The sequence below is a fragment of the Oryzias latipes genome, chromosome 7 (assembly GCF_053564925.1).
Source record: "Oryzias latipes strain Hd-rR chromosome 7, Olatipes_Hd-rR_3.1".
NCBI classification, from domain to species: Eukaryota; Metazoa; Chordata; class Actinopteri; order Beloniformes; family Adrianichthyidae; genus Oryzias; species Oryzias latipes.
The window spans coordinates 2,724,863-2,747,673 of record NC_136243.1 but is presented as its reverse complement, the minus strand read 5'-3'; the positions used below and the strand labels follow the sequence as shown (position 1 = coordinate 2,747,673).

General features: G+C 43.4%; 1 protein-coding gene across 1 annotated transcript in view; it reads left to right on the top strand.

Moving 5' to 3' along the window:
- The first annotated feature begins 291 nt into the window (after window positions 1–291).
- The window catches only part of LOC101170973 (voltage-gated potassium channel subunit beta-2-like), a 41,431-nt gene continuing 18,911 nt past the window's right edge, over window positions 292–22,811 (top strand). The window contains exons 1-12 of the mRNA XM_023957072.2: window positions 292–489; window positions 13,040–13,374; window positions 14,183–14,226; window positions 15,246–15,283; window positions 16,157–16,236; window positions 16,650–16,694; window positions 17,339–17,383; window positions 17,659–17,702; window positions 17,774–17,860; window positions 18,373–18,458; window positions 20,905–21,025; window positions 22,642–22,736. Of these exons, the coding sequence (XP_023812840.1) occupies window positions 439–489; window positions 13,040–13,374; window positions 14,183–14,226; window positions 15,246–15,283; window positions 16,157–16,236; window positions 16,650–16,694; window positions 17,339–17,383; window positions 17,659–17,702; window positions 17,774–17,860; window positions 18,373–18,458; window positions 20,905–21,025; window positions 22,642–22,736 (1,071 nt within the window). The 5' untranslated portion in view covers window positions 292–438. The remainder of the gene's footprint in view (window positions 490–13,039; window positions 13,375–14,182; window positions 14,227–15,245; window positions 15,284–16,156; window positions 16,237–16,649; window positions 16,695–17,338; window positions 17,384–17,658; window positions 17,703–17,773; window positions 17,861–18,372; window positions 18,459–20,904; window positions 21,026–22,641; window positions 22,737–22,811) is intronic.

Here is a 22,811-nt window from a genome sequence, read left to right as displayed (position 1 = left end):
ATTTATTTGTAACTCTTGTGTTTACTTTCATTTTGGGTTTGAAAAAAAAAGAAAAAAATCTGGTTGCATGGAACAAATGTAAAAAGCAGAGAGAGGAAGCTGAATGTTCTGGAGGCTTCAGGATCACAGGAGACAAACAGCAGACTGCGATGGTCATCATCACAGCTGATGCAGAGCTGAGCAGATGAATCAGCAGAAGGTCTGCAGACTGTTGGCATGTTTAGGGTTGTTACAAAAGGCAAGCTTCTTCTGCAAATGCCACTCAGTGCAGCTAAATAATTCATCTCTCAGTGTATTTTTGCCCTGTGCAGAGCGAGGGGAGCTTTCTTAGTGCCATGTGACCAAAAACAGGAGCAGACAGTTGTCTTCATACATCCTGCTCATTCATTGCTCCAAAGACTGAGTCAAAGCAGAGTTTTACCGCCAGGAAGCTCCACCATGAGCAGCATGGTCCAGAACCCTTACATCGGCCGGACGCCGAACACTCGGGTGAGTACCGAAAATCACAAGTGCTTGATGCACTTCCTCAAATTTCTTCTCACAAGTGCTTTTTGAAGATGATAATTCTCACCATCAGGAAGGACGGACCTACTTTATTGAGCATGGGGGGTTTCTCTCAGACCTCAGGAGGAGAAGAAAGACTGCTCCTGAATAATTTGCAGCACGAGATCACAAGTTTAATTTTTAAAATCTAAATGTGTGGTAGACAAAGTTAAAGGAAAGAAAAACAGCCGTTTTTTTTCAAACACCTTCAGGGGTCAGTAACCCTTGTGCTATCCTAGGCACTTTAACGTTGGGAGTTGGGTCATCTAGACCCACTAGACAGAGCTCTGAACCTTTTTTCTTCAATGATTTGTGATCTTCACTGGTGTCCATGGATTACATGAAATCTTTCCACCTTTATCCACCTTTGTCATGGTAGGGAGAACACGTCAATGTAAGGGGGGGTCATCTAAGATAGCACAAGGGTTTTAAGGAAAGCTTTATGAGATCTTTGACCGTTAGATGAGAGAAAAAATGTTCAAAAACATTTTTCCTGCATTCATGTTGCGGATGGGTTAGGGTTAACCCAGGTCGTGGTGAACACTTATACAACATGTAAGGGTCAGTGTAGGTCAGGGGTGGCGAACAAGTTTGACACCAAGAGCCGAATTTTTTCACTGTGAGAGTCAAAGAGCCACATCACACACTGACCTGCCAAGACGCACACACACACACACGCAATTAAAGCCGTATTATTGTCCATAACACACTCCTCTCCCTACAACAGGACAGCAAGTATTGTACTGGTGTTTATTTCAAGGAAAGAGTCCACCCTCAATACACACATCAATGCAGCTTAGCCAGAGTTAACACAGAGACTACCCTGGAGGTCAGATACCCCCTCCACACACACAGGCACCTCTCTCTCATTTCATGCACACACTCTCTCTCTCTTCATCTCACTCTTTTCTCTGCCTCTCTCTGACACACAACTACTCAGTGACGGGCAGTAAGGTTTATGCTGGTGAGAATGTGACTCCTCTGAAGTCAGATTTATGATGATAAAACTGAATATTTCATCGTTTATCCAACAGCATTTAACTGGTAATTCTTTGTGTCTTAACATTCCCTTTTCAATGATACTTACACCAACAAATACACAAACATCTGGACAGAGCCTCCTTCTGGTGTCTGAGTCATTCATATTCACAATAAACGTATTAAATACATTACATTTCGGTTGTGTGCAACTTAAATTAATTTTGACCCTCATTAGAATATCTTGCTTTTATGTTTTTTATTCAAAATTGAATGACTGACATTTGCATCAAAAGCAAATAATTTATTAAATATTAATACATTGCAATGAATCAGTTTATACTAAGGAGTAATATTCCAACAAGTGCTGATTTATAATTTAACTGACTGCGTCATTCACGTCCCCTCCTTTCTGCTCACATTAGGAACCCGGTAACTTCGACACACACTCATTCAGCCAAACGGCATGCAGCTCAACTCTGCTAACAGCTACCTGGCTCATGGTTTTACACTGAAAATCCCCCCCCCCCCCCCCTTCCCATGAGTCTTAGGGGCTGAAGGCGGGGCTAAGCCCCAGGCCAGTTGTAGCCTCTCTGATCAGCTCCATTTGTGCCAAAAATCTGTTTTTGTGTCCACTGCTATGTCTTTGGTCGTCTCAGTTTGTCGTCAGGACTTAGCAACCGTTGCTACTGTCGTTAGCTACTGTCGATAGCTACTGTCGATAGCTGCTGTCGTTAGCTACCGTGTTTGCTACTGTCGTTAGCTACGACGTTTCCCCGTGTTTTGTCGTTAGATGTTCTCGTTTTTCAAATTTTGCCAAAGTCGTCAGAAAAGTCCTTTGTACGGCCGGTAAATTTTTTCCTGTACTACCACAGAACGAAAAAGAAATGTTTACCAAAGCAGACGTCAGGGTTAACCATGACAACACGTTTTTAAGATGAACTTTATTTATTTATTTATTTATTTTTTTTCTTTTTTTAACTTGTCCTGTCCAACAGCTGGGCAGACAGATGAGAGCTGAGGGCCTCTTGGGTTGGACATATTTTACTTTAACAAGAGGGGTTATTAATCTTCAGACAAACCAAAGGTATGTCTGAATAAACCCCTTTTGTAATTGAGGCCAAACTTTATTAATTTCAAACATGTCTGAAAATCTTTGGTGTTGGACCGGACGGAAAAGGAAAGAGGGGAAGAAGAGAGAGGGATGTTAGAGAGAGGGGGGGTAGGGGGTGATAATAGGAGGGGAAGGGGGATAAGACCATGAAGCAGCATAGAGCAGACAGGTTTACTGGTTGTTAATCATTATGGTAAGGTTTAAATGTAAAAAAAAAAAAAGAGCGGAGCCTGTCCACACACACACTCAAATGTTATAAACACACCTGTTAGTTGCAAAAATGTCCACCTGTCGACATGTACACAAAACAGATAGTGTTCACACGCATACTTATGCCTTAAAACCAACTAGTGTGAAATATTTCAGTCATTCAGTCATGCAAACTGTTAGTGCAAAGGTGAGCTAACACCTGTGCTCAGGTGAGTGTTTATGTTCTTCTAAAATGGATGGTGGAACGTGAAAAGAAGGAGGGAGAGTGCCCAGCCATCCCCACCCCAAGACCCCCACCGCAGCAGCAGCCGGAATCCCCCCAACGCCACACGGGAACCGGCAGGGAACAACCGCCGCCCGGGCGACCAAGCCCGCCACCCAGGCCAGGGCCAGCAGGGCCGCCGCTAGGCCCCCAAAGCCAGAGAGCAGGGAGGCACGGAGGGAAAGAGAGCGCCGCCCCAGCCCAACCAGGAGAGCAGCCCCCCCGCCGCGCCGGGAGAACCCAATGCAGGGCCCCACCGGAGAAGGACGCCCACAGCCCCAGACGAGCACCCCACCACCACCCAGGAGTTCCGGGCATCCCCCCGCCCCAACCCCAGGTACGAGCCAGGACCCCCCAAGGGAGACCCGCTCCGCACTCCAGGCAGCCATCCGCCCGGCCCACGGTTGGTCCAGGGAGGAGCGAGGCAGGGGCCCGCTGCCCCCGCCCAGGAGGGGGGAACCCCGGGGAAAAAAGAGGGCCCACAAGGGGTGTTGTAAATATGGCCCGACCAGGCTCGGCCACAGTTGGAAATTTGGCGGGGCCCAGCACTCAGGAGCAAGGACAAGAACCCACCCCCCAGGGACACGAACACCCCCGGCTCAGATGTAATGTGAACCCCCCCACCGCGCGGAGAGAGCACCGCCGGGCCCAGGAAGCCGGCACCCCGGGGACACGGCCGCCGTTGCAAAGGGGCCCGTACCCCTCACCAGGGAAGAGGCAGGGGACAGATGGTCCTAGATCCCACCTTCCTTGCAAAATGTGTGTGCGTGTATGTGTGTTTGAGAGAGTGTGTGTGTGCATGTGTGTGTGTTTATGTTGGGATGTATATATTGAGGGGGGAGGGGTGTATGTACTAAGGGGCGTGCAGTTAAAATTGGCGGGTAGGGCACTAAGGGGAAATCTCCTGATTACTCACAGTGACGCCCCCTCACCCTCCCCACCAAGGGGCCCTAAATGTCTAAGGTGCGGTTAAAATTGGCGGGTAGGGTGCTAGGAGGACATCTGCTGCTTGCTGGCAGTGATGTCCAAGCACCCCCCCTACCAAGGGCCCTACATGTTTAAGGTGCAAATAAAACCGAAAGAGGGGGGGCCCACTCCATACGGCAACCATAGGAGGGGGGCCACTGCCTAGTAAACCCCCCCCCAAGGCTCATCGCAGGCTAAGCCCCCCACACCCTCACCCTATTATGAGGTTATATGAGGAAGGGGGTAAGTTGGGGACAGCTGATAGACTGTCCCCCGGTGGTCAAACAGCTGTCCCCCCCCCCCCCCCAACAAGAGGGCCAGGCCCACCCAGCCCAGGGGCCCCACCCCCCGAGGCGCCGACACCCCAGGCCCAGCACCACCCCCCCACACAGAGAGAGAGGAGCCAGAAAGCGTTGGCCCCCCCCCGGAGCAAGCCCAGGCCCCCACCCCCAAACGCCGGCCCTAGAAGAGCTCTGGTCAGGCCTCGACGGGACCGAGGCAGCCAACCGGCCGGGGAAACCGCCGATGGCCTCAGCGGAGACCCCGACCCGTCAACCCCCCCTGCCCCGTACCAATAGTGCCCCCCCCCCCCCCCCCCCCAGAATGCCCCCCCACAGGACAGGGCCGACAAGACCCACCACCCCCCCAGACCCCGCAGCTGAAGCGGATGACACCCAGAGCGACCGGGGGCCCCAAGAGGGTTGTCCCGTCCCGCCCCAGAGCCAGGGAAGGGCCGATCCCAGCCCCAGGTGTAGATGGGAAGCCCATCCAGCGCCGCTGGGCCCCCCCCCGAGCAGCGCCCCCCGCCAACCCCCCCCAGCACAGGCAAAGGGACCACCCCCCCAAGCCAAGCCAGACCACCACCCCACCCCCCCGCCACGCACCCCCACACCCAAGCCCAGAGGACCACGCAGCGCCCCAGCCCGCCCCACCCAGGCGCCGGACCCGACCCCCCGACCAACGGAGCCCCCACCACCCCCCGCCAGGCCCCGGAGGCCCCGACCCCCACCCCGCCCTACGGCAGAAGGGCAAGGAGCAGCGACGACCAGGCCCCCCCCACCCCCTAAGTCATGGAGTTAGCTATGGGAGACCAGAGAGACTGAATTCTTTCAAAGTTACTTGAACTTTGGGCTGACATTTTTTCCAAGCTGATATGATCAAGCAGCAGATTTCTGTGTTGACTTATATTTATATTTTTCTTGCTTTTCCAATTTATTAAAATAGTTTTTTAGCAATGCAAAAAGTTATGAAAATGATAGAGCCTAATCCTCCTTCTACATCGATGGCACGCATGTCACCAAGCACACAAAGTGACGGTGAAGCTGTGATTGAAACCTTAAGCCAGACTGATAGATCGGCACATACCTGCTGCCAGAGAGCCTGTACAGGCGTGCAGAACCACAGTGCATGCATGTAATTATCGGGTAGATTACTGTCACAGTGCTGACAAATGTCTGAGTTGCTGAGACCCATCTTGAACATCCTCTGTCCAGTGTAGTATATTCTGTGAAGAGTTTTGAAATGGATTAGCTGCAGATTTGGACTTTTTGTCATTTTAAAGGTGTTTAGACAAAGTTCTGACCAAAAGCTTTCATCTGTGCTGATGCTCAAATCCGCATCCCATTTTGTTGTCGGAAGTGAAATATTGTTATCTAAATTACATAAAAGTTTGTATATTTTGGAGAGAGTTTTATTCATTGAGAAATTGATCAGAGTGGTAACTACATCTGGTAGCTTTAAATCGTTGTCTCTGTATTTAAACTTTTTAGTAATAATTGATTTAAGTTGCTGATATTCCAAGAAGTTATATATTCCATGTTTGTCTTGAAGTTCCTGGGGAGTTATGAATCTTCTATCAATAATTATGTGCTCTAGTTGTTTTATGCCCCCTGCTTGCCAAGCTGGGAAGTGGATAATTTTTTTGTTTATGAGGATGTCTGGGTTGTTCCAGATGGGTGTCATTTTGCACGGTTGAATTGATGATTTTGATATTTTGAGAAATTCCCACCAGGCTGTTAAAGTGGCATTTATATTAATACTTTTGAAACAATCCTGTTTTTTAACTATTTGGCTAATAAATGGAAGATCTGACAGGTTGATCTTTCCACATAACGCCTGTTCCAAGTCTAACCATGAGTTGGTTTCTGGATTATTTTTTAACCATTTTAAGATGTATTGTAATCTATTTGCAAGAAAGTAATTGTGGAAGTTAGGTAATTCTAATCCTCCACAGCTTTTTGCAGATTTTAAAGTTTTTAGACTAATTCTTGCAGGTTTATTGTTCCATAGAAAGCTTGATATGGATGAGTCTAATGTTTTGAACCATTTTAATGGCGGTTGTGTGGGAATCATTGAGAAGAGATAATTAACTTTGGGTAAGATTTTCATTTTTACCGTGGCTACCTTGCACATAAGGGACAAAGGCAGGTTGGTCCAGCGTGTTAGATCGTCCTGTATGTTTTTCAGTAATGGGGTGTAGTTTAGCTGCACCAGTTCTGATATTTTGGGGGAAAAATAAATACCTAGATATTTTATATTGCCTGATTTAACTGGTATTGTGAGTCCTTGCTCCGCATTACTGTTCAGTGGTAATAAAACAGATTTATTCCAATTAATGAAATAGTCTGATATAGAAGAGAATTCATTAATGATTGTTGCCGTTTCATTTACAGAATGTATATTACTTAAAAACAGTAATATGTCATCTGCATAGAGACTAATTTTATGATGGCTGTGTTTGGTTTTAATTCCTTTAATACTCTCATTCTGTCTTATTGCTGCAGCTAGAGGCTCAATAAATATAGCAAAAAGAGAAGGAGAGAGTGGGCAACCCTTTCTAGTTCCTCTTCCAAGAAAAAACCTGTTGGAAGTTTGTTTATTAGTTCTAACTGATGCATTGGGGTTGTGATATAATATTTTGATCCAATTGATGAATGCTTCTCCAAACCCAAACTTATGGAGGGCAGCAATGAGGAACTTCCAATTTACTCTGTCAAAGGCTTTTTCAGCATCCAGTGATAGTATAGTCATTTCCTGGTTTTTGATGGTGGCAAAGTCTATTATGTTAACGAGTCTGCGGACATTGTCATCCGAGTGTCTGCCTTTGATGAATCCAGTTTGATCAAAGTGAATTATGTGAGGAGTGACTTTTTCTATTCTCTGTGCTAGTGCTTTGCAGATAATTTTTACATCTGCATTAATTAAAGAAATGGGGCGATAGCTTGAAGGACTCGTGGGGTCTTTATCTGGTTTTAGAAGAAGGATAATGTTGGCAGAGTTCATGTTAGGTGGTAGAGATTGGCTTTCATTGATAAATTTTACCGTTTTATTAAACGTTGGTGCCAGTTGTTCCCAGAATTCCTTATAAACTCTGCAGGAAAGCCGTCAGGCCCTGGTGCTTTGCTGTTAGGCATAAGTAACAGAGCTTCATGAAGCTCAGACAACGAGAGCGGAGAGTCTAAATTTGTGATTTGATCTTCGTTTAACTTGGGCAGGTTTATATTGTTGAGAAATGAGTTGATGCTTTGTTCTGATGGATTGATCTGTGGAGTGTATAAGTTTTGATAAAAGTCTTTAAACGCATTATTAATTTTTACCGGGTCATGGGTGACATTCCCTGTTTGGTCCATAATAGAAGTGATTGTTGATTTTTCTTTATTAATTTTAAGCTGATTAGCTAGAAATTTGCCAGATTTATTTGAGTTTTCATATCTTTCCAGTCGAAGCCTTTGTATCTGGAATTGTGTTTGTTTATTGATGATGTCATTAAACTGCAGCTTTAAATTTTTCAGAAGTCCCAGAATGTGTTTCTGTGAAGAAGCAGCATAAGCAGTCTCCAGAGTTTTGATTTTATTTTCTAATTCAATAATAAAAATAAGATGAACTTTATTTTGATATTCCCTCAAACGCGTATTGCTAGAAAGGGGGGGGGGGCATGCATACAACGCTTGACACGAAAACAAAGAGGCGCATTACCGCCACCACCTGATCTGGAGGCGAACTACTTCTATTTAACGCGGAGAATGACACATAATAAATATGAACATTTTACGAAGACTATTTATGAATGTGCTGTGTTCTGATCATGAAAAACGTGGCTGATTTATTAATAATAAAATTACAAACACATTGGTGTTGATTTAATGTATTTGTTCAGAAATAAACCCTCAAGTCATTAGTCCATGGCAATATTTATTTTTTTGCCGCTGAACGATTTACGGGGGCCTTGCAAGGAGGCCTTTAAAATATCTTCGATGAGTTACCTTCTCAAATTTTAGTGGGTCGAGTCACTAATTATGAATATAACAGTCGAATACTGACTGGTTTTTGAGCTTTTCTTTTTAATCTATTTATGTGACCATGAGATGGTGCACTCGGGACCAGTATAAGGCTCTTATTAGCCCGTCTGCTTCTCGTTTATCCATCAGATTTGTAACAACATATTTTATAAAGATCAGTCATTTTTCAAAATAATTTGAAATAATAGTTTCATCACAAGATTAAATTAAAGCCATACTCTAAATAACTTTAAACGGGAACGTGAAACCGTTGTACGCTGCACCCCCCTCCTCTTTCTGGCAGTGCGCGTTTGCAGGATTGTCAATAAAGGTTTTTTTTTTTAAGTGTTTTGTTCCGTAATAATACGGGAAACAATTTATCGACCGTACAAAAGACTTCTCTGACGACCTTTGCACAATTTGAAATACAGCAAGATCTAAGGACACGACATGGTGAGAAAACGTAGCAAACGACACTAGCAACGGTTGCTAAGGATCTTCCTGACGACATGGTGAGACGACGTAGCAAACGACACTAGCAACGGTTGCTAAGGATCTTCCTGACGACACGTGAAACGACATAGCAAACGACACTAGCAACGGTTGCTAAGGATCTTCCTGACGTCGTAGTTAGACGACATGGGATAAGGACAATGACAAAGATAAAGTTTAAGGATAAAGCAAGCATTTACATCACAAAGTTAATACAAAGTAATAATCAAAGAATCATGGGCATGCAGAAGATATTGCTTAGTAGTACATAGACATGAACCAATGTAAAATGAACTCATTCAATAGACATAGACAATGAGCCCAAAGCATAGACAGTGGACGCAAAAACACGATCAGTAGACATAGACAATGGACCAAAGACATAACAGTGGACGCAAAAACACATTTTGATATTTTTGGCACAAATGGAACCTCATACGATGTCTGTTCTCCAAATTATAACAGGGCCTTCTTTCAAAGAGATTTCTGCTCATTTATCTTCGGTTCTCTCGCTGCCTCATCAGTGACAAGCGGGGATCTCAGGCAGTCAGTCTCTGCATTAAAGGATCCATGAGAAAAGTGATCTGCGGTCGTTTCCGTCCAGTTGCGCAAGCAGCGTCACGTTCTGCGCTTCATTCATTCTGATTGCAGCTTTCTGCTGTGAGCTCCACAAAGAAGGAGAGTGGAATGATTGCCGTTTTGAATCAAGAAGTTTTTCATTTTCTCCGGGATACGTTTTGTTCTTTTCTGCCATGACCAATGTTACTGCTTCCAAAAGCTCATAATAATAAACACCGTGACGCCATTCTGTTCAGTAAAAAGTAAGAATCTTCCCGTTCTTCCAGAAACATCCTGTGTTTATCTGTATATTCTGAATTTCACCATTTTGACCATGAGGGTAACGGTCTGCACACTTATCAATCTTTATCTATGTGTTCCGGCAGTGGGCGTAACCTGCGCAAATGATTGGCGGTCACGTATGTGTCGGGAGCAGAATCAAACACACACACACTGCCAAATTACTTTTATTATTAATTATTTATTTTTAATACCCTCTGATGGTTTTAGTGTGGTTTAGGAGGGAAAAATTATGAAATGAGGCACAGGATATGGAAAATATGACGAGACGCAAGGAGCCGCACGCTCATTGTCCAAGAGCCACCCCTGGTGTAGGTGAAGTAGGTGAGGCGCAGGCTTGTCTTACAGATTCTTCATTTTATTCAACGTGACTCAGACCCTGCGCGCTGCACAAGGGAGCCTGATAGTACTGTTTATGTGATATATGTGTGCTTCTCTCCTGCAGCCTGACTGTTAGAAATGAGGAACTGAGAATGTGTGGACATCCTACGGGCACTTACGCATCACGTGCACACCCCATGCATGTGGCATTTGCACACGATCAGTAAACCAGTGAGCGCACTTAATAAACCCTTGTGCTATCCTAGGCATTTTAAAATACGGAGTTGGGTCATCTAGACCCACTAGACAGTGCTCTGAACCTTTTTTCTTCAATGATTTGTGATCCTCACTGGTGTCCATGGATTACATGAAATCTTTCCACCTTTATCCACCTTTGTCATGGTAAGGAGAACACGTCAATGAAAGGGGGGGTCATCTAAGATAGCACAAGGGTTAAAGACGAAAGTGTGGCTTTAGAGCACCATACAACAGCATCATCATAATAGCTTTTCACTTACATTATCCTTAAAAATACTCCACTATACACTTACCACACCCACAACAAGGGTGCGTTCCATTTTCATGATGTCCCATAACCCTTGTGCTATCTTGTGGGGTCCTGATGACCCCCCCCCCCCCCCCCCTTCCATTGACATGTTCTCCCTACCATGACAAAGGTGGATAAAGGTGGAAAGATTTCATGTAATCCATGGACACCAGTGAAGATCCCACCCTCTATGGGTTCGTACATCCCAAAACCCCACAGCCCCCACATGGGTGCATGTGACTAAGACATTAGATTCATGTTGTGACATTGTCCATCAGGAGAAAACACACCTGTGCACTGCTTGGACCATCAGATGGACGATATCCATGTCGGAAAAAATAAATTCCACACAAAGGAGACCAGATGAAATGGTGGAAAAAAAACAGAAATATGGTTTGTGATGTATTTCATTACAACAGTTGTTGGTCACCTTTCTCACAAGCCATAAGAGTTAGCCACAGTGAATCAGTTTTCACTGATTTTCACAGAGTTGTATGGTGGGTGTTCGTCCTGACAACCCTGTTTTTAGTTAGGTGGAAGCATCACTGGCCTTGCCCAAGGAAACATGATGGATGAAACCCCTTGTGCCCCCCAGTCCTACACCCAGCCAACTATCCAAGACTAAACAAAAAGTGTTCACCATTATTAATGTCAGGAAATTCTGGTGATATCTTAAACCTTTTGAAGAAATATTTTGTTCTGTTTTGTTTGTTCTCCTGTTTATAGATAGACATGGAATGGGCTGGTCCAAGCAGCTCACCGATTGGGTGACAGTGAAAGGCTGTTGATTGGTTGATTCATTGAGAAGCAAAAGATTTTACTTGATTGTAGATCAATGCACATGCTTGTATGTGCACGTGACGTTTCACACACGGTGCAACAGCATTTTTGCGGCAGGACTAGTTATGAAACAGTTTTACAGACACACACGTTATTAATTACAAACACAAAACTTTTGCAATTGGACAATTTTTGTGGACAATTGCAGAATCTGTATGCAGATGAACACTTTACTTTCTACAGATACCAAATCCTTTAACAGTCACACAAATCTCTTGTTACATGTAAAATAAACTTCTTTATAGACTGACAATTTTTTTTTCAACAAGTACAAAATGTTTTTACAGACACTTAAAACTCTTATTAGAAATACGAAACCTTTTTACTGACGGATAATACTTGTGCAACAAATTTAACTTTGTGAAAGTATTTCTCTTAGTTTGAAAAGGTCAGGTAGAGGAATTGGTGATGGGAGACGTGTCAATCTTTAACCACAGCCTTTGCTAAAATAGCCATGGCCTTTCTCTGCACCCCCTCCCTCTATCCCTAAATATGAAGGTTGGTGGGAGGGGCTTAAAGTCTGTCATATGGATCCTAAAATGAGCCCCAGGATTCGGAGCCTTTAGCAGTAACACTGAAGCTGTGGCTCAACCCCCCCCCCCCCCCCCCCCCCACATTCTTACCTATAGACATTTAAAAAGAAGGTTTAATTTCTACAGACTAAACATCAAGATGTCTGACTCCAGAACTGAAACCAATAGTCCAGTCCATAAAAGAGAAGCTGGTAGCTGAAGACTTTTTTTGTCTGCGTCTGAAGCAGCTATGAAACCGCATCTTTTAAATTTTCTTTATCGAAGAATATCAGAATAATGCATGAAGATTAAAGATAAAGTTTTTAGGGGATGTATTTCACTTCCAATAACACACCAAACTATGTTTTAAAACAGTTGTCAAGGCTTTCTCACTCATTCATTTAAATCACTGAATTAAGATTAATTAGGCAATAAATTGGGTAAAGCCATTTCATACTATAAGAAGTAAAAGAAGTCCATTGCTAAAGCTTCTAAAAATATATGCCTTAGATCTGAACTCATGAAGTCTGTTAGTTTTCCTTTTCTGCTTCACTCAGTTTAACTCTGAACCCTAAAACTTTAATGTGCCCACAATATTCATCATTCATGAGAAAGCTGCAGCATTAAAAGCTTTATCAACCAATGGGGAAGTATTGTTCTCATGAGAAAACGTTAAAATGCTAGGAAGCAAATGTAATGCTATTACATAACTGACATCTGATGTAATCACAATTTACTTTTACTCTAAACTCAAAGCACTGAAGGTGCTTTTACTTTGAAACAAAGTAAATGCTCTGTCCTCTGTGGAGGATGAAAGTAACAGGAAACATTTTCCTCTGCTGCTCAAAGATTTTCTGAAACAACAGAGGAGAACATTTGTGTTAAGTAGAACTGCAGAAGTTTCCTTTAGACCAGAAAAGTTCAACCTGTCTTTTTCAATGTCAGCTCAGATCACAGTTCACACTTTCACAATGCCAATTCCAATTCACAGCATCTGCAGCTCAAATGAACTCAAAGTTCATTCATTGTTGGGAGACAACACAGACAACAGCCTTCAGCGGTTCTAATTTAAGGTTCATTCAGTTTGATTTTTCTCTGTGCTTGTGGGTGGATTTCCAGGTGCCTAAGCCTGGTGGAGTTGTTCCAGCTCCACCTGTGAGCCGTGACGGCAGCGGCAGTTTTCGCAGCAGTAGCATCAGTAGTGATGGGTCTGGAGGCAGGATCCTGTCCCTGTTATCCATGAGCGACAACGTTCATGGCGGCCTGAGCTGCTTCTTGCCAGAACAAGCCCTGGAGCACGAGGAGAGGCGTCAGCGTATTTGCCAGTTAGCAGAGATTCAGCGCCTGAAGGAGGTCCGTGCTGCCGCCCAGCTCAAAAACCTGGAGGACTTTCTCAAGATGAACCACGTTTCTTTAAAGGACACAGTGTCTTATACCACCGGCATGTATTACAGGTAAGGAGGTGCAGACATGAGTCATCCTCCTACAGACAAATACAGTTACAGACTGGGGTGAGTCAAGAGGAGGTTCACAGTAGAAGGTCAGTGCACGGCTGAATCAGTTTGACTCCCTGAGTCTAGACATTTAGGAAATGTGGTCAGTTATGATCAGCCTACAGGCTCATGTCAGCTCATCAGACCATAAACCCCCCAAAAACTGAGCTTAACTGGAATAGAAATATGACCAATCATAGACTTGTTTCCTCTCCAGGGATCGCCTTCTCAAGTCAAAATCTCACACAAACCCTTCCACGTGTTTTTACTGGTAAATCAATGAAAAGAGCTATACTGCCACCCACTGTACTGGAGGGTGTGTAACACCTGCCTCCAGCAGACAAAAGCAGGAGAAACAAACAAGAAAGATCAGGACTTCATTTTTGTTGACAGGGATTCTTGGGAATGCTGCTTGGTGTCAGGAGGCCCCCCTGATCTGCGTTTATCTCCCTCCAAAACAGAGTAGAACTGAAATGTAAAGAGGAGGATGCTGATTGGATCATGAAGGTGGAGATCTTAAGGTCTGCAGCACAGGAGGGTTGAGGGTTTGTGACAAAGACAGTTCATGTCTTTAGCCAAACAAACACAGCTGCAGAGATTGCAGGAGAGCCCTCCAGACTTTGCACGTGTTGCAGCACATTAACATGGATGAAACTGCCGAGTCCAGTGATCAAGTGCCCAGCTTGGGTTAATGCAGGTTCACACCTACTGATAGTAGAATATAGTTGTTTTTCTCCACGGCCTTAACTCATCATTTCTGTGCCAACAGAAACCTGGGAAGATCAGGGCTGAGGGTGTCCTGTCTTGGACTAGGCAAGTATGGGTTTAATGTGATTTGACAGATCCATTGTGATTGCAACTACAAAACCACAAATGTGTGAAGATAAATAAACAATCCTCTTCTGCTGTAGCCTCTGCTTTCCACACATACGTTTACAGTCCTGTTGTTCATTTTCTGTTGATCATCTGTCACTTTAACACAAAAGCATGAAACATGAACTGTGGTTTTTATGTGACAATGATTTCCATGATGGTCCTCAGGTTTAACAACAGGAGACTTAAACTAAAGACACATGGGTTCTCCTCTGACTGGCTCTGTCTTTTCTGTACTCTGTTCAGTGAGTTGATCCAGAATGGTGTAATGTTTGGTTCTTCTTCTGTTCCAACCGCAGCAGTAGTTCGGGTCAGAGGCAGAATGGGATCAGTTTTTTGGGGGACTGAACCCAGTCCTCTTATGTGGCTCAAATCCTGGCTGGGACCTTTCTGTGTGGAGCTTGCATGTTCCTGATTCTCCACATGTGGGTTTTTTCCTGACACTCAGTTTTCCTCCCACAGTTCAAAAACAGGCTTCATGGGGAAATTGGTGTGTGTGTGTGTATGTGTGTGTGTGTGTGTGTGTGTGTGTGTGTGTGTGTGTGTGTGTGTGTGTGTGTGTGTGTGTGTGTGTCTGTCTGTCTATGGTCCTGCAACAGACTGGACTCCTGTTAGGGGTGAACCCCGCCTTCACCTGACAGTAGCTGGGTTGGCTCCAGCAACTCTGTGACCCTGAAAGGGATCCAGCGGGATCTGAAGATGGATAGAGCAAACATAATAGTATATTATGTTATAATTTTGACCAACAGGAAAATAATTTAATTTGAAATGATCCAATCCCTTTAAGGCTTTTATATCTGCAAAACCTTTTAAGTTTTAATAGTGAAAGCTGCCGTGTAAAACATCAAAGTAGCAGACTTTAAAGCATGCGTAGTGTCTCTGTCCTTCATCAAATGTCTTCTTCCTCCTAACATCCTGTCCCGTCAGCGTGACAGTTTGTCCTCATTTGTCCTCTGCAGGGACCTGGATTACATTTGGAGGTCAGATCACAGAACAGGTAGCAGAACATTTTTCTTGGACCGGCTAGATTAGAGATGGCAGAAACAAACACATTGACAGAAAAAAAAACACCTTCACTGGAAATGAAGCAGCGTTTGATGATGCTCATGGAGATAAACAGAACAAAACAGAAAGAACTTTCCTTAGATGGCAGGATCACTTCACTTTCTAACTCTGTCAGTCTTATGCTACATTCACAGCGGGCATGTGACCTGGGTTTCAGGAGGCGTGTCACAGTGACACGCCTCCTGAAACGCAGCTTTAGCATATGATGTTCACACTGGACTATCCTTACCCAAAAGCCTGCCACCTACAGCCGGAAGAGGCTTGGTGAAAAATGTTGAAGCGTTGCAAATGCCGCATATCCTTTTCCAGCCTTTTTCTTTCACAGCTCTATTCCGATTAATGAAAGACCGAAATTATTAACTTCTCCTCCACGGTCAGTCTTTAAATGGTTGGCACTTTGTGAATTAGAAGGGACGCCATCCAAACGTCACCACCAAATCCGAGTCCCTGAATGGTCACCTGGTTTAACCTTCAACGCACATCCATTGAACGAGTGTTGAAATTCATAGAGCCCAAAAACAGTCGTAGAAACTTGCGTGGCTACGCACGAATGCAAGAGTTTTAAACATGGAAGCCTCCATCACTTTTCCAAGCATTTACACAGACTTTGCTTTTGAAAGTGGTCAACTGAACGCACGTCTTTGAGGGCAGTGTGAACGCAGGATTACAGGTTGCAGAGACACATATGTGCACGTGTGTGTATCGTGTATCACTGAGATAATGACAGAAATAATTTCTATATAAGGTGAAAAGATCACATGGTTATAAAGTAGTTATGTGTCTAATTTCTGATTTTCCTGCTTAGGTTGCAGAGGAAATGATGACCCTTGCATATGACAATGGAATTAATTTGTTTGATACAGCTGAAGTGTACAGTGGAGGAAGGTAAGCATCATATTTCAGACATTTCCTTCACTCCTTTAGCCTCGCAGAGATTCCAGAATAAAGAACTCTGTGACTTTACAACTTCTGATTTCCAGCCTCATTTGCTTTTGTAGCTTTGTAGAACAAACTGGAACCAAACTCCTGAATTCTTCCCAGTTTACTCGACTGTGTTACATGTTTTAATCCACTTTGTTGTTCAGTAAACATGTTTGAGGAAGAGGACACAGATGTATTGGAGCACAGCAGAAGAATTCACTTACAACTACATGTATATACACACATACACACACAAACACACAAATGCACCTGTGTATACACAAGCAAACCGTCATGCACACATACAATTTACACAGATGCACAGGTACACACATGGATACACATGTGTAACATGTGAAACTGTCTGCTGGTTTCAGGGCTGAAGTAATGCTGGGAAGAATGATCAAGAAGAAAGGATGGAGGTAAAGTAGAGTTTTCCCAAAATGTTCACCTTGTTTGTGTTAATGATCCTTTTTGACTGTAAAACCAGGAGTTCTGGTGCTTTGGCTTTTAGTTTGTCATTCATGGACCAGCTCAGCCATGTTTTGTTCCAGTTTGTGTCTCATGTGAAGTGATGTGGTAGAATGTTACCTCATTTTAACATAGGAGCCATCACACGCATGACCACAGTGGCGTGCTTCACAGGACTCTCAATCAGTCAGCAGGAAGACACATGAGTGCAGAGTGATAACAGGTCATCACTGTTGCAGGTATGAAGGATCTTTTGGGTTTGGGTTGAAGGTTAAGGACAGACCTGAAGAAGACTCAGACTGTAGGCTGTTTCATGGCTGTGAGCGACATTACCTTTAATGTTCAGCAGTTACGTGTTGGTCTGTTTGACTAGAACACCTCCACCTCCAATTCCTCCTCCACATCACCCAAAATGTTTCTTTTTTCCATATTGAAAGTCAGGGCCTGACATGAACCAGACTTTGCTTGATGCATGTGTGCAGCAGGAGACTTAAACCATGTCAGAGGTTTCTGGTTTGGTTTCAGTGACAGAGTTCCAGTTCAGTTCCACAGAGAAAGCCTGCAGAGGCTCATTTCTATTCTCATGTCTTTGTAGGCGATCCAGTTTGGTCATCACCACTAAAATCTTCTGGGGTGGAAAGTCTGTATATATTCTCTTCTAACTCACTCTTCTGATTTCATTGCCACACTGGATTTAGTGAACAATACTGATAATTGCATAATAATCAATTAATCTTTTTTGACACTAACCTATAGTGCAAAGGCAGAAGTGAACTTTGCTTTCAAAATGAATCTTTTTATTTAGTTGATGCTCGTCTTTAATGTTCCTCCTAATAGAAGCATGTATTGTGTATGATATACCGTAGATTCTGTAGCAGAAAAAGTCCTGCTGTGAACAAACTGTCTTGTTTTCAGAGCTGAAACTGAGAGGGGATTATCAAGAAAACACATTATTGAAGGTAGGACTTCAATAAGTCTCGAGTCTGCTTCTGTAATCAGATGTAATCATGCGGATGCATTTGTGAAAAAGGTTTGAAAGCTTCCCTTGACAGACTTCAGCTGCAGTATGTGGATGTGGTTTTTGCAAATCGTCCTGATCCGAACACGCCTATAGAAGGTGAGTGGAGTGTTCTTAGCAGACTGCTCCAATACTATATCACTCTTCATTATAGTACTCATTATTTAGTAAATGTGTCTTATTATTGTCTTAAAATTATTATTCTCTTATTGTTTTTTCATCATTATTGTTTTCTTATATCTTGGTTTTGTTCATTTAAACCACGGATTTGCTTGATCTATAAACTCCTGTTGATGTATTAACTGTTAGACTGCCAACATGTTTTTCTTCAGGCATCAGCTGCATACTGCTGATGACTTTAACACAGGGTCACTGAAAACACAGTGGTTTCTTAGTCATTAGTCATAGTCAAGTTTTAATGAAGTCATAGTTAGAGATCTGTTTCGACTAGAACAGAAGATTCTTTTGTTAAACTCATCTTCACAAGCTCCTATAATGTTTTTTTAATAAAAGGCCTTGGATTTGGGGCCTGGTGTTTCATTTTCTTTTGTGAAGAACGTTGTCTACCAGCAGACGACTCCGTCTGACAGCTGCTTTGGGCATTTTGTCAGAGACGGTGAGAGCAATGACCCATGTGATCAACCAGGGAATGGCTATGTATTGGGGCACATCTCGATGGACGTCAGTAGAAATTATGGTGAGATCTGAAATCTCATTATTGCACACAACTGACATTTTTCGGTTTGTTCTTTAGCCAGACCGAACTCAATTCAACGTTAAACTTAGGAACTCCTATTCTCAGTTCAATGCTTCTGCTGAATTCTGCCATAAAAATGAAATCCCTTTTAATTTTCCTTTGGAACCATGACCACATTTTTCCAAGGAGTAATGTCCACCTTCCATTCAGTACCCAATCTTGTACATGCTTTTAACCTGGTGGCCTTGCACCAAACCGATGACTGCACATGTGCCAGAACTGGACCAATCCTGATGAATCAGATGGTTTGTTTATTTATAGTTTATATAGTTTTGATCTTTTCGCTTATTTCCAAGTTAAATTAAATGTAAAGCAAACACAAAGCTGTGCAGCCAGTGACAGTAAAAAGGTGTTGGTCAACTATCAGACATTTTCTATCTTCCTCTGACTTTAACAGCCTCGTACTCTGAAGATTGACCCACAACACAGTCTGAGATGCGCTGACCTTCCGTAAAATAGGGCTAAATGCAAAAAGCACAAAAATGGGAAGAATGTATTCCTTACAAACATAACAGTTGCATTCTGTTTTGTCAAATATCACAAAGACAATAAAAAGTTTGTATTCCTACAGTCATGGCCAGACGTTCTAAGAATGACACAAATCTTCGTTTTCACAGAGTTTGCTGCTAAACTGCTTTTAGATCTTTGTTTCAGTTTTCTCTGTGATGTACTGAAATAGAATTACAAGCACTTCATTTGCTTCAAAAGCTTTTATCAACAATGACATCAGTATTTGCAGTGTTGGCCCTTCTTTTTCAGAACCTCTGCAGTTCCAGTGGACATGCTCTCTATCAACTTCCTGACTGATAGTAACCCATTCTTTCAGAATCACTTCTTGGAGTTTGTCCGAATTAGTGGGTTTTTGTTTGTCCACCCGCCTCTTGAGGATTGACCATAAGTTCTCAAATGGATTAAGATCTGAGGAGTTTCCAGGCCATGGACCCAAAATTTCAACGTTTTGGTCCCAGAGCCACTTAGTTGTCACTTTTGCCTTGTTGCCCGGTGCTCCATGGTTCTGGAAAATGCATGTTTGTCACCAAGCTGTTGTTGGAAGAAGTTATTGTTGGAGGGTGTCTTGGTACTATTCTTTATTCATGGCTGTGTTTTGGGGCTGAATTGTGAGTGAGCCCCCTCCCCTGGATGGGAAACAACCCCACACATGAATGGTCTCAGGATGCTTTACTGTTGGCGTCACACAGGACTGATGGTAGCGCTCACCTTTTCTTCTCCGGACAAGCCTTTTTCCAGATTCCCAAACAATCAGAAAGAGGCTTCATGGGAGAATATGACTTTGCCCCAGTCCTCAGCAGTCCATTCACCATACTCTTTGCAGGAGATCAATCTGTCCCTGATGTTTTTGGAGAGAAGTGGCTTCTTTGCTGTCCTTCTTCACACCAGGCCATCCTCCTAAAGTCTTGGCCTCACTGTGTGTGCAGATGCGCTCACACCTGCCTGATGCCGTTCCTGAGCAGCTCTGCACTGGTGGCACTCTGATCCCACAGCTGAATCCTCTTTAGGAGACCATCCTGGCGCTTGCTGGACTTTCCTAGACGCCCTGAAGCCTTCTAAACAAGAATTGAACCTCTTCCCTGGAAGTTCTTTATGATCCTATAAATTGTTGGTTGTGATACAATCTTAGTAGCAAAAATATCCTCCCCTTTGAAGCCATTTTTAAGCAATGCAATGATGGCTACACGCGTTTCTTTGCAGGTTATCATGGTTACCAATGGAAGCTCAATGATTCCAAGCATCACCCTCCTTTTAAGTCAAAGTCAAAGTCAGCTTGATTGTCAAATATGCTGCATCCATAAGACATACAGCACAGATGAAATAGCTTTCCTCTCACCCCACAGTGCAAGCAGCATTTAAAATAATAAATAAAAGACTTAAAAAAATTTTTTTTTTTAAACTTAACATGTCAAGTCTCCCATTCTAACCCCATCAGTCTGACAGAATGATCTCCAGCTTTGTGCTCGTCAACATTCTCACCTGAGTTAACAGGATGATGACTGATATGATCTCAGCAGGTTCTTTAATGACACCAATTAAATGCAGGGGAAAGTTTTTTTCATGGCAAAGAAGGACTACGCAATTCATCTGATCACTCTTCATAACATTCTGGAGTTTACGCAAATTACTATTATAAAAACTTAAGCAGCAACTTTTCTAATTTCCTATATTTGTGTCATTCTCAAAACGTTTGGACACAACTGTATTTTTTTTTCTTACTTCAAATCAGGTGAAAGTAGATGTGAACATCAGGGCAAGGCCCCTTCATTGATGTAAAATATAAAAACTGTAACTGTAGTAACATGATCTGATTTGATCTTAATTCAGACACAAAAACAACAGCGAGTGTTTGAATGTTTTTCTGGTGTTTTTGCAGGAAGCTTACTCTGTGGCACGGCAATTCAACCAGATCCCGCCCATCTGTGAGCAAGCAGAGTACCACATGTTTCAGAGGGAAAAGGTTGAGGTGCAACTCCCTGAACTCTTTCATAAAATAGGTGAAGATTGACTGTAACTGGTAAAAACTTCCTTTGGCTAAATGATCTTCACTTTTGCTTTAAGGAGGAGTATTTGTTTGATCAGAGTTAAGGCTCTCTGAGTAGCTTGATGTAGATCAGTTTGTTTCCTCAGATAGTTGGCTGTATTTGGCAGGTGTGAAGGTTCACCTGAGTTCTGGTGCGAAACACATAGAACTCGTATTTGTTCTGCTGCAGTTCACTGCAGTGTGAATGAAGGCGGCCTGTCTGAGAGACTGGTTAACCAAAGGCTGAAGGTCAAAGGGTTGTACATTTTGAGAAACAATCCATGCATGAACCTAAAGTGTTTCTTGGTGTTGGGGGAATGCAGGCTGCATTCAAAGTATATGATGGGAAAGGCACAAGCTCTAAGGATCTTCTTCTATTTTGGCCTTTTTATGCTTTCTGTCAAAAGTGCTATTTCCCCTGCTAAGGAAAGCTCACAGAGGATCCATTGGTGTAAGGAGAATCTCCTGAGGAGAGTTTCAGTCCAAGGCTGTTGGGATCTCGCTGTCCAAGCTCTACTTAGGTTCAAGTCTGGGCCTCTTGGGCCTCATAACTGCTGGAAGTCCAGGTGTGGCGTCCTCTGAAACAAACGTCAAACCAAATGAAGGACTGCTGGTCTGATTGAGGCCTCAGTCAAGCTGACAGCACTGCTGACTTCTGTTAGAGCTGATTACGAACAGCAAGAGAATGATAGGGTATGAGTATTAAGGTTCAGTTTGGACATTATTTGGTAATCACTACAATAAACAATTTCTTCACTATAGTTATTCTTCATTCTTCACGAGGCCCCCCCTGGTGGGGTGAAACTATCAGATAGCTCAGTATCTGAGTTATGATCAGGAGAGAATTAGTAAAATTACAAAGTAGGTTTTTTAGTTTCACTCCCACAGTTCAGTCCAAACACACAACCAAGGTGTTTTTTGGTTGTGCCTGCACCCCCCCCCCATCTTAGTTTATTAGTTACCTTAAAGGGACATTTATCCTGGCTCTCAGTTTTTCCTCATGGTGGTAACATTTAGCCTTTTTCAGATGGGTTGTTGTCTTTATACCCACTTGCCCTCGTCTTGCTTTGACATTCAGCAAGCTGCTGTAATCATGTAATATAGATCAACATTGTTCATCTTTTCAAGCATATGAAAGGTCTATGACTCTCAGAAGCAAGAAGTACCAGCAGGTTTTGTGTGGGTACAGCGCTGGCTGTGTACTTCAGAAGGCATCAGCTCCAGACTTCTAACAGGTTTGTGTCACAGTATCACTGAGCTGATTTCTAGCTGTCAGTCATCTGCACCGTGACTATCAGACACCATCTGATAAATGAGATCAACCATTTGCAGTCAGGACAATTGAACAGTCTTCTACTCAGCTTTACTCTGGACTCTGGGAAAACCCGTAGAGGTGCTGCCGCAGAAACACAACCCACTGAGCACGGGGCAGAACAAAGGCACTCTAGAGGGGCAGTGAAGTGCAAAAGGCTGTTGGCTGATACGAACATCTAATGTGAAAGTCTTCTTGGCTCCTTGTCTCCTTCTGCTCTGAATGAATGTCAGTACTTTGGCTAGCTTGACCATAACGTTACTTTTCTAATGACCTAGGTATTGGGGCAATGACATGGTCTCCACTGGCATGTGGAATCATCACAGGAAAATACAGCAACGGGATACCCCCCCAAGCACGGGCTTCACTGAAGGTACAGACCTTTTACTAAACATTGTTTGGATTGGGGGTTGCACGGTGGTGCAGTGAGAAGGCCCTGGTTTGAATC